This window comes from Serinus canaria, chromosome 15 (assembly GCF_022539315.1).
Source record: "Serinus canaria isolate serCan28SL12 chromosome 15, serCan2020, whole genome shotgun sequence".
Classification (NCBI taxonomy): domain Eukaryota; kingdom Metazoa; phylum Chordata; class Aves; order Passeriformes; family Fringillidae; genus Serinus; species Serinus canaria.
Window position 1 is genome coordinate 6,789,429 of NC_066329.1, and position 16,496 is coordinate 6,805,924.

Consider the following 16,496-nt stretch of genomic DNA (forward strand, 5'->3'; position numbering starts at 1 on the left):
TTCAAGAGACTAAACGTAACTGTGGATTCAGTAGAGTTCTGACTGGATTGCAGCACCAACCTGCCCATCCAACCATCAGCTTTAGTGCTGCAACCCCACCCTGACCAAGAGAACCACCTGCCCCTATGGAACAGCTCCTCTACATACACAGAATTTTTATCAAGGGGCTGGCTGTAACTTACACTATGGACTATTTAGGGCAAACACAATTTGATTGTAAATCTCATTGAGTGACTACCAGGCAAAGGGAATGGAGTTACACAGAACCTTTCCTGCGCCCTCTTTGATGAAAACTCCCCCAGCATTTTACAAGATTTCAATTTCTCATCTGCCTCCCATCTCTACAATCTTTCATACAAAACAATAAACTGAATAAGAATAAAAGACAGGCTTACAATTTAAAAAATTAGCGCAAACACTTGAAATTATTCAAAAGGTCAATGCACTTAAATTTATAATATTCTCCTTGATGGTTGCATAAGGAAATGCAAAAGAATCCCTCTGCTGACCAGCACTTAGCAAGGGAAAATGCACAGCACTTGAAATAAATGTAGCACAAGATAGACAGGGATAAGGGAGTCCTGTGGTTCCAAAGACAGAGAAAAAGTTTCGGGTTCAACAATGACTTAATGGGGAAAATATTTCACAGGAAAGGATATAGAAAATAAACACACTGGCAGCACATTTTTCTTGTTCAAAATTATGAAACTAAGAGCTCTAAATCCAAGCATCCTTTCTGTGCTAGAGAAAACAAATTCTATGGAAAAGTCACTGCTAGTGACAGCCTTCAGGTTAAGGGAACAAATTCAGGTCCAACTGTAGCATTTAGCAGCACAAAAAAAATCGGAGGGAAAAAAAATTGCTGTAAATTTGACATCCATCTTTAAATCTCATTCCCTGTTACTATTAGCATAACACAGCAATGTTTCAACAAGTTGGAAATACTGTTTTTAAAACTCTAATCAATTCAAATGAACAGCACTCAGGAGAAATCATGTCACTAAACAGCAGCACAAGGTGCACAGATGTCACTAACACGGCAACACAAATCTAAATTTTCCATGCACTTTCACTACAAGCCTTGGCCTTTTTGACCACAGACTGCATGAGTTTTAGGACTAAGAGAAAGATGAAGTATTGCTCTTCAGAAGATGAACATGATGACTAGCAATCTGTATTTTATTCATAAATACTGTGAGTAATGTCCTTATGTACTTCTAGCTTCAAGCATCAGCCCTGATTTTTCAACATATTAAGCAGGGAAAATAACTACAGGCTTTTATTTTAAAAAAATCCTACATCACCAAGAAACTAGAAGCTGTTTAATTCCTTTTCTGTGGTCCATACCAGCCAGTTTACACTTGGAGAAATAAGCACTCTGCAATGTATTCCCTGAGGAATTCTTGATGCGTGTTGGTCCAGGGGCATTTGTTTGACAGACTTGTTTGTATCAAAGTCCTGAAGATCGGAGCTGTGCTCCTTTCAGCAGTGGTCAAGTTGAGCACCTCAATGTAAGCTAGTGTGTGACAGAACACACCATGGACAAGGACCTTCTTCAGAGGAGCCCTGGAATAGAAAACGGAAGGAGAAAGCTCATCTGAGATGAGCAAGCTGAAGAGAGCAGGGTACTTCTCCAAAGAGGAGTCCAGGTCTGAGCAGCTGACAGGACCTCTGCACACAGCAGTGCCCAGGAGCTGGAGTTCTGAGCCAGCTGCTTTATCTGCAAGTTGCTATTCCAGCATTAGATCAAAATATTTCATCTGCAGAGCATTTTGAAGGTCAATAATTTTTCAATTATAACCAATTTGAAGAATCATGTCCTGCACCACTTAAAATCAGTGCAATGTCATTAAACAACAAAATTACTCCAACATTCTCACAAAGAACAAAATTATTCATTAAAGCTACCAATTTCTGATAGCTTTTCAAAGAATGTAATAGAATTTTGGTCTTGCATATCTGATGGGAACATTTCCTCCACAAAAACCTTATCACTCAAGAGAAAACTTTTGTAGCTTTCCCAATCAGAACAGATTTAATTCTTATCAGCTTAATCCTCATTTCTCTATTTTTCTCAAGAAAATGATCCACTGAAAGTACAGCAGTACAGCTACAAGCCTAGCAAGAAATGAAGGAAGAATTTTATGGAGTATTTCTCAACACAGCTCTACTCATGATTAACTTATGGACACTCTAACACTTAAATCAAGCTTTTCTCAGTACAGTAGCTAGGAAACATTTTGTAACTCTGCATGTCAAAAAGAAAGTGAGATCTGTGGCATTTTATGAATGTATCTTTGAGTTTAGAAGACAGTTTTTGGACACTTCACAGATCTCTGACCTCAAGGGACATCATTTGCAGGTATGTCAAGCACACCTGGTAAAACACTGATGACACTAACCCAAAGAAATTTTTCAAATTCTGCTAAAACCAGTGCTATCAGTAAGAAAAAAAATCTACAGACTGGCTTGATCTGGCAGCAGTGGTGTATCAGTATACTCTGCCTGTTTCCAAAATTTTATGTCAAAAGAGTTGTCTAACTTCTCCAAACGTGTATGCTGGGAAGTGCTCAAGGGAACACAATCCTAGCACAGCCAGACTGATGGTTCAGCACTGATGCCACACATCTGATTTCTCCCTTAAGGCTGCATCCACCTCCTGGCTGTTTTTAACTCATTGGTGTGGCTTTTTCCCCACTCCATTAACACAGTGACCAGACCCAGCTGTGGCTGCTGCATCTGATCACCAAGCAAAGGAGAAGGATGGAGCTGTCAAGGACTGACTCTCACATTAGATGGGAGCAATGGTCTCTTTTGCCTGAAAGCCCTGCCTCAAACAGGGTGCCCTACTGTGTGCACCCAGGTACCTCCTGTCCTGCAGGCAGTGTTTCACAGCCAGAGAAGCAAAACTTCCAAGCCTAGAACTGCTCTTGAATTAAGACAACTAAATTATTTAAACTTCTTTAAATTACTTAAATCTCTCTGGAAAGTAGGATTATTTTATCATTTGTCCTTAGCTGGGATGACCAGCTGGTGATTACTACTGAGCTTTTGAAAAACAGCCAGTATTGAGTTAAAGAAAGATTAAACTGTAGAAAAATCAATGTGTCATAGCAAACTTGAATTTGGAGCCCGTTAAAAGAAATAAACACAAATGCTGTATGCTGCTGTATTTTTCTTTTTCCTAAAGCATTGCTGATGAAGTCCCCAGACATTTCACTCCAGACAAACTGAAAATCTTTCATGGCAAAGGTAGGCTTTGGGTTATCACTAGGGAAAAGCACCCAGATAGGAAGTCACGATTGCTACCATGAGAACATTGGAATTGTGATCTGCATTTCTGAGGCTGCAGAACACCTTTTGCAGCAGCCCTGCCTGAATGCTCCCTCTACACTTCAAGCTGGCTCTTGTTTCTCTCTGCTGACTTTTGGAGCTCATTTTACAAATGGACAATTCCACATTATCAGCCAGAGCTTTGAACACAGACTGCAAGTACAGCAGCACCAGGCACAGAGGCATTGCTGGAATATTCTTCTTTTCTGTGCTGATGCTTGAATGTCTCACACTGGATCTGGTGATATCATTTTAGAAGGGGAATGAAATTATTCCTGGTTAGGTGGAGATTAAATGTACATCATCTGTTACTGGACATCTGTTTAGGTTAATACCCTTAGTATTCTTGGTGTTTTTGAATAAGGGGAAATAAAGAGCTCTAAGTAACAAAAGCCAAGGTGGAACAAAAATACTACATTTAATTGGCAAAAACTACTGCCAAATAAAATGCATTTGAACTCTAAAGCTAATTAAGCAACAGGAAGTCAAAGCAATCGCTGTTTACAGTGAAAAGAAAAAACATCCAGTTTGCTTTTGCCATCTTAGAAGTGACTGATTACTACCTAGCACTATAATGATATTCCTTCAGAGTAAATTATAGACTGGCTTCTCCTTTCTTGAATCTAAGGAAATAAATTTACTGCTTCTCAGCACTCCAGAAATGAGTGTTGATTAAACTAGAACAGTAGATAAACAGATATTCTTTATTAAAAAAAAAATAAAGTCTGTCATTGCATTAAATGAGTGCAACAAATGGAATATAAATACCACCTGCACAGTTTCCATGTTGAGGCAGAGCACAGACAGCTCTCAAAGCACAACCAGCACGTGCTACTTAGAGGTTCTCTGACAAAACAGACAGCTCTCCTTTGCCAGCTCACTGGAAAAAGGCTGGAAAAGTATCTCTGCTAGTTTCAACACTGTATATTTAGACCTAGTTTACTAAATAGCCTGTAATGGCTGTGGAAGAACAGATGGAACACCCAAGGCCACTGTTCATCTCAGAGAATTATGATTACCAGTAAAAACTTAAAGAGAGCTACTATAATTTCTGAGGAAATTACAGAATTATGATGTTTACCTCTAATGGCTTAATCAATGTTTGCAATAGGATCTACCTGCACAAGCCAACACTGATAAGGCAGCTAAACAGTTTCAGCCCTGGACCCATTTTCATCCTCACAAAGCTTTCAGGACAAATTCTGTTCTGGCACAGAAATACATGGGAACTGCTCTGGTCTCCATCCAAACATCTCCTGCAGCTTCTGAGAAGAGAAAGGGAAATCCATTTCACTTCTCATGATTTATGGGAGACTGAAGAACAATATCTTTCTCCTTACTTTTAGAGCTGACATACTTTTTACACCCTTTCCCACTTAATGGCTAAACTCTGAAACTTGGCATATACTTTACTGCTCTTTTTGGATGATGCCCAAGACTAAGTTCAAATAAAAACAGGTTAAATAATGGAGCTGTAAGTGTTTGAAAACTCCCTGCAAAGTGTGCATGAACTCAGCAACCTGAAATTTAATTCTCCCTTTTCCAACCTTAGCAACAAACAAATCCATGTCCAGATTAGCAAAAGCAGACCCTATGCTCCCTAAAATCTGTGTTTTCCAGCCCAGAGGTGCTGCAGCTTTATATGCAGCCTCAGAGTCCTCAGCACCAGGCTGGAAGTGTTCCTGACAAGACTGACTGTTCTCTAAATATGAGGGAGTGGGGACATGGCAGCAGGATTGTTTTGTAAGAGATTAACAAGGAAAGATTTAGCTCAGCATATCTTACCTCACGGTCACAACGTGCAGAGGGCACATGCACTGCAAATTACCTGTCAATGGAGCAGCTGTAACTCATTTCAGCTTCAGTACCCCAAGCATGTGCTACTGCATGCTACACCCAAGGAGCAGCATCCATCCCTCAGCAGCCAGGGAATCCCAAGTGCACCACACACACAGAGATGATCTCAATCACCTCCTGATGGGCACGTGTCAGGATCTCACCCCACAAACTTGGTCCAGCTACAGAACAGCTGCAGCCAGTGATCTAAATTCTCCTTCAGTGCGGTAATCTCCAGCAATTCTTGTTCTTGGAGCTGAAAGAACTGTTCTAAAGAGTAATCCCTTAATGAAATCACAGACACTGACCTGTAATTAGCTCTCTGACTTCCATGTCGTTTGTTTTTCGCAACAGCCTGATCAATGCAGGGATCCCATCACAGTTCTTTATGGCCACTTTGTTTTCATTATCCTTCCCATAGGAGATGTTTCTGAGAGCCCCGCAGGCCTTACGATGGACCTCAGGCTTCGGATGATCCAGCAGGCCCACCAGGATCGGGATCCCCTTGAGGTGCCTCACGTCCTTTTTGATTTTGTCGTTCTCGTAGCACAGGTGCTGCAGGTAGGCGGCGGCGTTGGACTTGACGGGGTCGATGGGGTGGCTGAGCATGGCGATGACCTCGGGCAGGTCGGGGTCCCTCCAGCGCGGGTCCTTGCGGATGCTGTCGATGGACGGCGAGCGCTTGCCCAGGCGGTCAATGCTGGCCATGCTGCCGCGCTCCGGCTGCGCCAGCGGCGCCGCGTAGCCGCCGTGCAGGTACGGGATCCTCTCCTCAACCATCTCTGTCTCGATGGGGTCATCGTAGCCCCTGAGAGGAGCAACGGTCCCAAGACAAAGAAAGGGAAAAAAAGAAAAAAAATCACATTTAAACGCTCAGTAACTCTGAGTCAATATGGAGATTTTAGCCACGAGCAAATATTTTAATATCACAAACATCACTGGGGCAGCATATTTACAGTTTTCAATAGTTTATTTGGAGGAACTTGAAAATTAACCATAGCTGAGCTCTCAGCACTGATGGGACTCCAGCACAGTGTTTGTTTGGCTAGCAATGAAATGATGACAGGAACTGCAAGCCATCAAACAAATCGCTTTCATTTTGGTCACTTAGCAAAGCAATTACAACGGAGCTGGATTACATTTAATAGGAAACACTGATCTTCATTAATGCTGCTACTTCTGCAACAAACCAAAACTCTAATTAAGGGCATTCAGGGCCTGGGCAGGGACCACAGATATATTTCAGCAAGTCTGACAAGCTCCTCTACATTTCCATGTTGATGCTCAGACAAGCATACTCTAAACACCACTCTTAATCGCTATTGCCATAAACCACCCTCTTACAGATGTATTTTTTCAAACCAGCTGCAGCCTTTTGCCTTACAGTTTTTTCCTGGACAGGTTTGCTACTGTCTCAGTATTGCAGTTAGCTCAGTCAAGCAAGTGGTTCTAATTGCTACAAAATGTTTCTTAAAATCTTTCATCTAAAGCACTGAGTGATGTTATTGAACCATTTCTGCTGTCATGCTGAAGTAGAGGCTATTAGAAGTCAGGAAGAAAACGGAACTTGCTGTCATCCCAAAGCGACTGATAATTAAACTGGGCTCTGGGGAGAAGAGCAACCAGAGGTGGAGACTGAACTTAGTCTTGTACAATTAAGGCTTTTAATGTTAAAAGTGCCTCTCCTGACTTTATGTTGCTTTAATTGCTGTTCTAAACCATAAACTGAATGAAAGGATAAAAATGGGCAAGTATCCAAAACTCAGAATGAATCTGAAGAAATCCTTTTATTGATGCAGTTATTTGTATATGTATAATTCAGCAGTTGCTCTACACAGTAATTTACACTCTCTGGACAGTCGTGTTTTCTGTTACAGAACAAAGCTGTTTCCATCACTCCGAGCAGAAAGCAACAACACTGAAACAATTTACTTCTGTGAATGCACACAGGGCAGAAGGAATAACAAAAACCCCTTAGCTACTCCTCAAAATTCTGTTTTTACAAATGCAAATTTGTGATAACCAGCACTAAAACTACAACAAACTCTCATTTCTCAAACCCATCCTCATGTTAAATTCTTTTTCACTTCATAAAAGCAGCAGAAGATTAATTTTAATAATTGCACAGCTGTTCCTTGCTTGACTTGGTAGCTCACAATTCAGAACATCTCAGTCCTGTGAGCTGCCCACAAGATAACTGTGCATCACCTCAATTACACCTGCCCAATTAAGTTTCTCTCTCCTCCTCATCCATGCAGGTACACAAAGATAATTGCTGTCTTGGGATGCAGTTTGTTTGCTTTATTTCCACAAAGCCTTCCAAACAGAACCACACAGATGGGCCTGTCTTCCTCATGTTGTATCCTCTTCTCTTTGCTAAACAAAACTCCTTGGTCTCACTACATTTGTCAAAAGAAAACTTCAGAGTTAGAACTTGAAATGCAACACTGTTATGATAAAAGAGTGCTGCATAAGCCTTGTACCAACAGCACCAATTTTAATTGTCAATCACTACTTATTAAATATGAGTGAAAATACCTGAGGTCAAGAATCAATCATTAAAATGAAAAATTAAATAAGATCATAATCCTGCTTTAAAACAAGACAGCATCTCTCAACAATCAGGAGAGAAGAGGACAAAACCAAAAACCTGCAATTGCTGGAATAAGCCCACACTGGCCAGATCCACCATTCCTCTGAGGATGAAACTGTGTTGAGAGTCACTGCTAATGCACCAGGGACATAACTCAATAACCGTACCTGGCAGCAAAGGAAAACACCTGCACACCTGAACCTTGAAGACCCCAAATTATGTAGAAACTCAGATCCTGTATGAGCCTAGGAGGTGTACAAGAAAGCTCAGCCACGGCAAGTATCACACTACTTCAGATTCACATGACCAAATACACTGATCAAGGCTAGGGAATGTTAAAAAAAATCAACAGGGGAAGCAGCTTACCAAAACAGGTCATCTGCAGAGGAGCAGAACAACTGCTCAGGCAGAGCAAGTGCCACAAGGCCCATCACCTCTCCTTTAACAGAGGGCTGGAAGATCAGACTGGCAGAGCAAGAAGTTAAAAGCAAGAATCTAACAGGGCATTAAACACACCCTGATCACCAACATATTTACACACTGGCTGAGTAAAGAAATCCTCTTTCTGAGTCAGATAGGTACAGTCTAAATGAGATTTTTCACTTCCACATCACTGAGCAGCTAGGCTGGGAAGGAAAAGCCACTCGATACATAACAGGACTAACAAGAGCCTCAGCAGATACTGCTCTCAGGAGACCAAGAGCTCTCTACTCTCAGGACTGAAGAGCTCTGGTGCTATGCCAGAGTTGCTGACTGCAAGCATCTTGCCTTCTGTCTGTCTGCAGCAAGGCAGCTGAGTTTTTAGGATGCCATGGGTCTCACTAATCACCTGTCTCAGGGAATTGATCAAAACACATTCTAGCATAGTTAAAGCCTAGGAGAGAGCTTGTGGATTTATCATCTTCCTTATGGCTTCAACATAGGCACATTTGAGTAAACAGGTGAAGGATTTAAACATTTAATCCTCAGCAACTTCTACAAGTGTTACATTCATTACAGTTTGCAGCTGGTGTCTGCTTTGGATAAAAGACCAGAAAAGCTTTGGGATTTCAGCAGGAAACTTTGTGCCAAACACTGAAGAGGAGACGTAAAGACTTTGCAGAATGAAATTCTACTTTTGCCAGGCTCTGCTCCCTGATAGGATACACAGGGGGATTCAAAACTGGAGTGAATCCTCTGCTGAGACAAGCCTGAGTTAGGGGCCATATGGTTAAAACACCAAAATCCCCTTAACTGGAGACACCTAAGAACTGCCAATGGATGAGCTGACTCGGGTTGCCTCCCACCACATCAAACTCTGCCATTCATCCATCACCTTCTGCAACCAGAATATTAGCAAACTGAATTCACACTAAGGAAGACACTCAGAAAAAAACCCCAAGTATTTTTCAAACTGACCGCATTGCTTGCCTCACCCTGTTCTGCCCAGGCATGTCCATAAAATCCTGCCCCAAACTAGACAACATCCTAATGCTGCCCATATACACCTGGAATGAGTGAATGTAGACCAAGAGTGCTGACTGAAAGTTTTATCTACAATTACAACCCTTTTTATTCTGTACTGAAAAAAACACCAGAAGAAGAATGAGACTGACATGTGTGGTGTTACCAGTACTCTCACTGTCTATAGCCAGCAGCAATAGACTCATTGGTAAAGGTATTTCATCTAAAATTTGGGTCATTTCCTGGTCATAGTAATTTGGACTGTGAAGTGACCACCAAATACAGTCTCAGTATCTTAAATCAGGCTTCTGGCATAGATAATTTAACAGCAAAAAACTGCTTTGTTGTTGATTTAGTCAACATAAAAAATTTATACCTTGTCTGGAACAGTAACACTGGCAAGAGCTGCTCCAGAGCCCTTAGGGAAAAAAGAGGTCCCAGGAATGCTCACACAAGTGCAGAATGCAATGGTCCACTCTGGGAAGAAATCATCACCCATGCAAGAAAAGCTGAACAGAAGTTATTTAGACCAGTAAGATGAATTATAACTCGCCATTTCTTTCTTTATCTGTGCTTATTTCAATTTAATGATTAAGAAATATTCAAATAGTAGTGGGGATGTTTTTTGTGAAAAAAAGTATTCAGTACTTCCTGCTTCTATTGCAGAAAGGACTGTATATAAAACATCCAGAACACAGTAAAATTAGATGTTTTTAAAAACTATAATAAAACACTTAGTATAATAAAGGGAACCCAGCAAATGAAGGAAAAAACTCAATTAAAGATGTGTAAATACCTTTATAAGTAAACCTGAGTAACATTTAGCCAATACTGTACACCCCAAATGCTTCTCTCTAACCCAAATTTATTATGCAACCTGACTTACACCAAACCAGAGCATAAGTGAGGGGAAGAACAAGAAGGGCCAGGTGCTCTTGCAGGAAGTGATGTATCTTACATGAGGAGAGACTCAGTATGAAAGAAAACAAGAAAGCCCAGCCACAAGCAATGATGAGCCAACAGAGGGAACATTCGCCTTTTTGCATTTATCTGGATTTGGACATGTTTGTGAGGAAGCACATTTTTCCCCAATTTAAAATGAAATATAAGTAGCTTAAAATGAGGCTGGTGATGACAGAAAAAAAGCACAAATAGGCATTTATCTCTGTGATCAAATGGAGCAGGCAAGAGCTGGAAAGAACAATCTGTACTTGTAATCCCCCTCCTAGGACCCCCTCCAGACACAGCTGGGCTCCCTCCTCATCACACAGGGAATCAGACTCACTAGCACAGATTCCCATGAGAAACCTCCACTCAAGCCCTCCCAGAAGAGGAACTGAGAGTAAGGATTTTATTTTACCTCTAAACTACTCCCTAATGAAGCAGCATCTGCTGGGAAGAACATGAGACAAAGGCTCAGAGAGTCATCAGTGCAGGAATTCTGCTCAGGACAGAAGATGGAAGTTGGTGTAACACAGAACAGCATCCAACAGAGCTGTTGTTAAACCTGCTCTACACATTCTAACTTTCTGAAATCAAACGTGACATCAATTAATCACATTCATTTAATCACTTTCACAGAAATAAATTTTTTTTAAAAATAGAGAGGAATAAGAAATTAGCAATTACCCTCATCTACTACAAAGCACTACTTGTAGTCTTTATTTTCTTGCAGATCAGTAACATATCTGAAATGCAGGTTTATTGAACTGTTCAAGTATTTCTTTGAAATGTCAAAAAGTAACTGCTTATGAAGAGGCCCTCATACAATCTTCTTATGTTCTCAACAGCTAAAGCTAAAGTTTGCTGCCACAGTCAGGCTAATTATTTGTCAAAGCCTCTTGATCACATTAAATATGGAAAAAACCTCATGACAAAAGAAACGTAGAAGAAAAATTATGAATTGGTCCTATCCAAACTGCAAGGAACAATAAATCAAAGGGATGTTTAATAAAAACACCGAATTTTAAAATGCAAATGAGTAGGTTCTAAGAATATATTTAATTATTCATTTTGCATACAGTTTGAAAAATGTTAATAAAAATTTAAAAGCGTTGATGCCTGACTTCTTTTAGCAAGAACTGTAAACTTGCTTAGTTCAGGGAAGCACAAATCCAAGTCTGATGGATTGAGCAGGATTCTGGCACCCACTGGGTGCAGGTATTTCCTTCAGCCCCACAAAACAGGGATGTGATTCCACTGCTGGGAAGCCTACAAAATCAAAGATGTCACAATGGACTTGGAAGGGTGTTAGGGGAGATATGCCTTGACACCTTTTTTCACTGGCTTTTTTTTTGTTTGTTTTTTAACTCTCACAAGTATAGATGACAATTTGGAAGTGTTTGATTCTAGCTTTGGAATGAACTTCCAGAACAGGGAGGGAAAATAGAGCCACAAAAGCATGAATGACATAATGTCTCCAAAGGCCAAGACAAATCCCACCAACAACTGCTGCTGATGCAGCAAAGCCTGAGGTCAAAAATGTTAAGACTAAAGACTGTCTGTACACAGAGACAGGTGAATCCAGACTCTTTGCACCTCTGGAAACTATTCTAAATTAAAAGGAAAAGAAGGAGAACTAAATCCATATCAAAACACGAATCATGAGGATATGACTTCAAGCAGGTACATGTAAAATTTGTACATCCCTTAGAAAACAAAGTATTACAAGTTTTTCAGGTCTGTACAAGATGACTTTCAGCTGAGTAACAGGACTTTTCCCAAGCCTGGGGGTTGTTGGATTTTTTTTCTCAAATGCAATAGCAGATAGTTGTTTATGCTGTATTCACAGCTAATACCAGAAAACACGGCATAAAATAGAACATTCCTTAGAAACTGGGCTGAACCAGAAGTAATTTGTAACTGGTCACTTTAAATAAAACACAGATACTCTTTTCTCCCCTTCTATAGGCACAGGACTAAGATCTGTGATGTTCAGCACAACCTGGTCAGACAGCTGAGGGCATGTGGTTAGCAGAGATCTGGGCTGAGGCTGTCATACACTCACAAGACAGCTTGGCACCCCTTCACCACAGGGATAAGCTCATCTGCAACCTCAACCAGCTGTTCAAAGCTTTTGTTTGGCAGATGTGCACACAACCAGACCTGTCAGGAGTCTCACAGATTACAAACCCTTCTTTTCACCTTGCTAGTGTGGGACTGCTCTGGGACAACACAGTGCATTCACAACTCTTTTTAGGAGGCGGGAAAAAAAGTCATTAGCCTTCTTGTACAAGGTCATCTTTTCTCTAAATTTAACCTGAACTAAGCAGCCCAGAATCACTGAAAGGGTCCTTGGGCTCCACCCCTCCCTCTCTTCCATACTTCACGTGTGTATTCCAGTCATTTATGAGCTGTTTTTCTGTCAAGTAATTCCAAAACATACCAGATCACAGAGTTTGCATGTAAATCATCAAACAAGCAAAAGTTGCAGAACAGCACTGTGAAAAACAAACAGCTTTTACCTTCCTTTGTGAGGCCTTCCTCTCTCTGGCACACCTGCAGACGTCCTCCTGTTCACAGTGGAGTAATCTGGATCCAGCTCGTACCCTTCATCATCCACTCCGAGGCTGCGGTTGTCATCCTCCAGTCCATAGGGCTCCGGCTGGAAGCGCTCGGGCTGAGAGCGGTTCAGGTCAACGCTGCTGCCCACGGGCACCTGGGGCTGGGCAACGGGGCCATAGTTCTCCCTCCTGCTGGGCAGGGTGAAGCTGCCATCGTCGGGCCGGTAGGTGCCCCCGGGCACGTAGGCGTAGCGGGGCCGGTAGCCGACGCCCCGGGACAAGCTGCCGTAGCTGTCCGAGAGGTCTCCGTAGCCGTCGTGGCCGACGTAGGGCCGGTACTGGCCCTCGTGGCTCTCGGGGTACGAGTCGTTGTAGCTGTTGTAGGAGCGGCTCAGGGTGGACGAGGCCTGGGGGGTGATGAAGCGCTCCCCGTTCTTCAGGTACCTCCTGTCGATGGAGTCTGTGTAGCTGCCCATGGGCGAGGAGCCGTCCATGGCGGGGAGCCCGTCCGGCCCCAGCGGCACCTGCCGCACCGTCCTTGTGGTGACTGTCTTGACCATCTTGGTAACCTGGCAGGAAGCAGCGAGTAAATGTGTTAATGCTCTTCTTGCTGCATAATGTGGTGAGAAACAGGGAGGTGGAGGAGTAGAAGGGGGAGAGAGCACCACAGAGCAAACTCCTGTCTGTGCCTGTAACACCAGTGCAGCAATCAGCTCACCTACTGGCTTTCAGAATGAACAGTGGAAAAATACTTTGAAAAAAGCACTCTGGGCTCTTACTACCAGATCAAAACCACTGCAGCCATTTGACAGCACATGGAAGCAGCACAAAGTCATTACACCAGTTCCAATTCCCCCAAAATGTCTTCAGGAGACATCTGTCCTAAGAGAAGACTTTACCATGTTGTGGAGCCACAGCCTGTCCTCTCACAGCTACAGCATAAATATCACACACATTCTCTCGTTTAACAGAGAAAGAGTTATGCGCTTCTGCCTGATCTGGATCAAGTTTGCACCTCTGTGAAATTTGATGGAGCTCAATAATATTTAGGAAACCGTGATCTCGAACAGAGAAGGTTTGGGCTTCAGGATTGTGGACAACACACCTGCTTTCTCTTTTAAGGCAGTCTTACATCCACCAACCACCACACAAGCCCAACAGGTAGCTGTTGTCATTATTTTGGTGACTAACAAATTTGCAATAATGAACACTAACACCATATTGTTTTTGCAATTGCACCTACCTAAACATGCTAGACGAGCTTGTTTAAAACACTGAAGAAAAATCTGCATACAAATACAGCTTTGGTTTATCTGTACTTCCATAAATCACATTTCATTTCAAAACAGAATTTGCAAAGACTGAAAATAGTAAATGTCCACAGGGCTCTTGTATTCAGGCTTTCTTGCTGAAGGATAAGAACAAAGAGTCCTTAAAACTTTGCAAGAACCATCTGCCTCTGTGGCAAAGGTCTGGTAATCTGTTTAAGGCAATGCTGGACAAAAGCCACTGTATTTACAAACCAGCAAAGGGCCTTCTGTTTGGGTTGGTATCTGGGCTCCATCAACTTCTGTACTGCCTTCCAGAGTGACCAGCAAAAGCTCTTTTGGGAAGAATAAAAAGTCCAGCAAATGCCAGTCTGTCCTTGGTAGCCCCAACCCCCAAAAATTACTGTAACCTATATAAAGTTACCCTAATCTTAGTAAGTGCTGACTTTTCAGCCCAACCAAGCAACAAAACAGCACATCCACAAAGATGAGAGGGAGAACCAAACTACCTGACATCATTACACACACCAGGGGAAGAACACAAAATTGGAAAAAGGTATTTGGGGTTTCTAAGCTATTACAGACATAACTAAGGATCAGCAAATGACACTTTTATTCATGTAAGTCTCAAAATGAAATGCTACATTCAAGGGAAATGTTAAGCACAACATGTAACCCTGGATTGCTCAGTAGCTCTGAAGTCCAAATAAATATTTTGACCTACAACCTCCGATTTAAACATTTAGATTGGCAACAGTAGATTAGTCAAGCTACTGCAAAGCAAAATAATTAGACTACATCTCTTGAAGTGGCTCCAGACATGTCCTCTAGCCAGATGTTTTCACACAGAAACCCCAAACAGAAAAAAGATTCACCCAAACAGCATTTTTTTTCCTACACACATCTGTGAGCAAATGATACTTCAACATAATGAAGTAATGAAATCCTGCAAGACTGAAAGCAGCAGAAATGCCTCTCCACCAGCAGTGCAATTAACAGCAACACGATGCTGAATGCAGCACAGCCAGGTACAAACATGACCTCTGTATCTCATTCGAGCCAGAGCTGAAACAATTTTCCTCATCAATACAAAGGGATTTCCTCCTCAAGTAAACATCAGGAAAGATGCTCTCCCTTCCATGCCCCTGAGTCTTTTCTGCCTTTTTCAAAGCACACATTTTAGTAACTGGAAGAAAGGAAACTAGAAACTCAACATTTATTTCATGACATCCAATCCAAGAGGGGTTTTTGCTTGTTACCTGTGTACAATACTTCTCCTTTCCACCCACTTGTCAGCGTGACCACTGTCACAGCTTTTACAAACTCAGCAGTGAGAGGAGAGAAAGAGCTGGCAGAGTTTACAGTAGCTCTTTCTGAAGTGGATACACACAAAGCAACACAGCTCAGTGTTCTCCTATTGAAGTCAGAAACAATACTTTTATTCAAAGTACCATATTCATAAGTGATCTTCTAAGAGCAGAAAGTGACATTTCTCAGGCCTGAAGTACACGAGTTTTGCAAAGCCATGACAAAACTGGGTGCAAAATGCTGGCCCTTTGTGTCCTTGAATTTGGGACCCAGTCATGGGAATAACAGGAATTAAGGCAGATGTCAGCAATTGGATGAATCAGAACTGGAGACTTATGCTTGGAAAGGAACAAGGAAGGAGCTCTCTAAATGCCAAGAAGTGTCCTTGCATAACCTCACAAAGCTCCTTCTTTCAGCATCACACAGCAGATCCAAGCCCAAGCACTGCTTCTCAGACACAGGCTGCCATGCTTGCTCTGTTTGTCACCTGTCATTTTTCCTAAAGCTGTTAAAATCAGACAATAGAAGTACCTAACACACCTCCTCTGGCTGCAGCAACAGCACAAAAGGAGGAATAAACTTTGTCCTCCAGGATCAGGGGTACCTTCATCAAAGACTTGCTCCATGTTATTGGTAAATAAGATGAGGTAATAATCACAGAAATATTGCAGCCAGGACCATTGTCTCCAGAGCTGCTACATGCACACAAAAACCACAAAGCAGAATTTCAGATCACTGAAAATCACCTCCTAGACAATGTGTGACCTGGCAGTTAACCTTAGTGAGCTTTTACCATGCTCTGGCACTCCACAGAGTATTTACAGAAATTTGGGGTTTTAGTTTAAATTGCCAACAGAATGCAAGGGCTTGGTTTGCAGTTTATATATCAGTTTATTATATAATGTAGATACACTGCCTTATTTTCCTGTCTTTCAGACTAGCACAGACAGGCTTCCAATGGCTGTGGCTCATCAGAAAGCCACACTCAGTGTCAGGGAGCACAGCACATGTGAAAACAAGTTTACAGCATTAGCACACCTTCACCTCTTACTATTTTTTGAACACTGCAACCAGCAGCAAACAAAAACTATCAGGACAATCAAAACCACCTTGGTCAGCCACATAAAAAGGAACATTTCACTCAAGCACTAAAGTCTGCATTTCTCATAGTGTAAAAGCACTCAGTAATGCTAAAGGTGTTACACTGGGGCA

The 16,496-nt window shown here is 41.9% G+C and overlaps 1 protein-coding gene across 5 annotated transcripts in view; it reads right to left on the bottom strand.

Annotated features, from left to right (window-relative positions):
- The window catches only part of ARVCF (ARVCF delta catenin family member), a 247,856-nt gene that overhangs the window by 65,709 nt on the left and 165,651 nt on the right, over positions 1-16,496 (bottom strand). For all 5 annotated transcript variants that reach the window (XM_050980686.1, XM_050980687.1, XM_050980688.1 and 2 more), the window contains 2 exons: positions 12,670-13,277; positions 5,478-5,977 (listed from right to left, as the gene is read on the bottom strand). In XM_050980686.1, the coding sequence (XP_050836643.1) occupies positions 5,478-5,977; positions 12,670-13,277 (1,108 nt within the window). The remainder of the gene's footprint in view (positions 1-5,477; positions 5,978-12,669; positions 13,278-16,496) is intronic.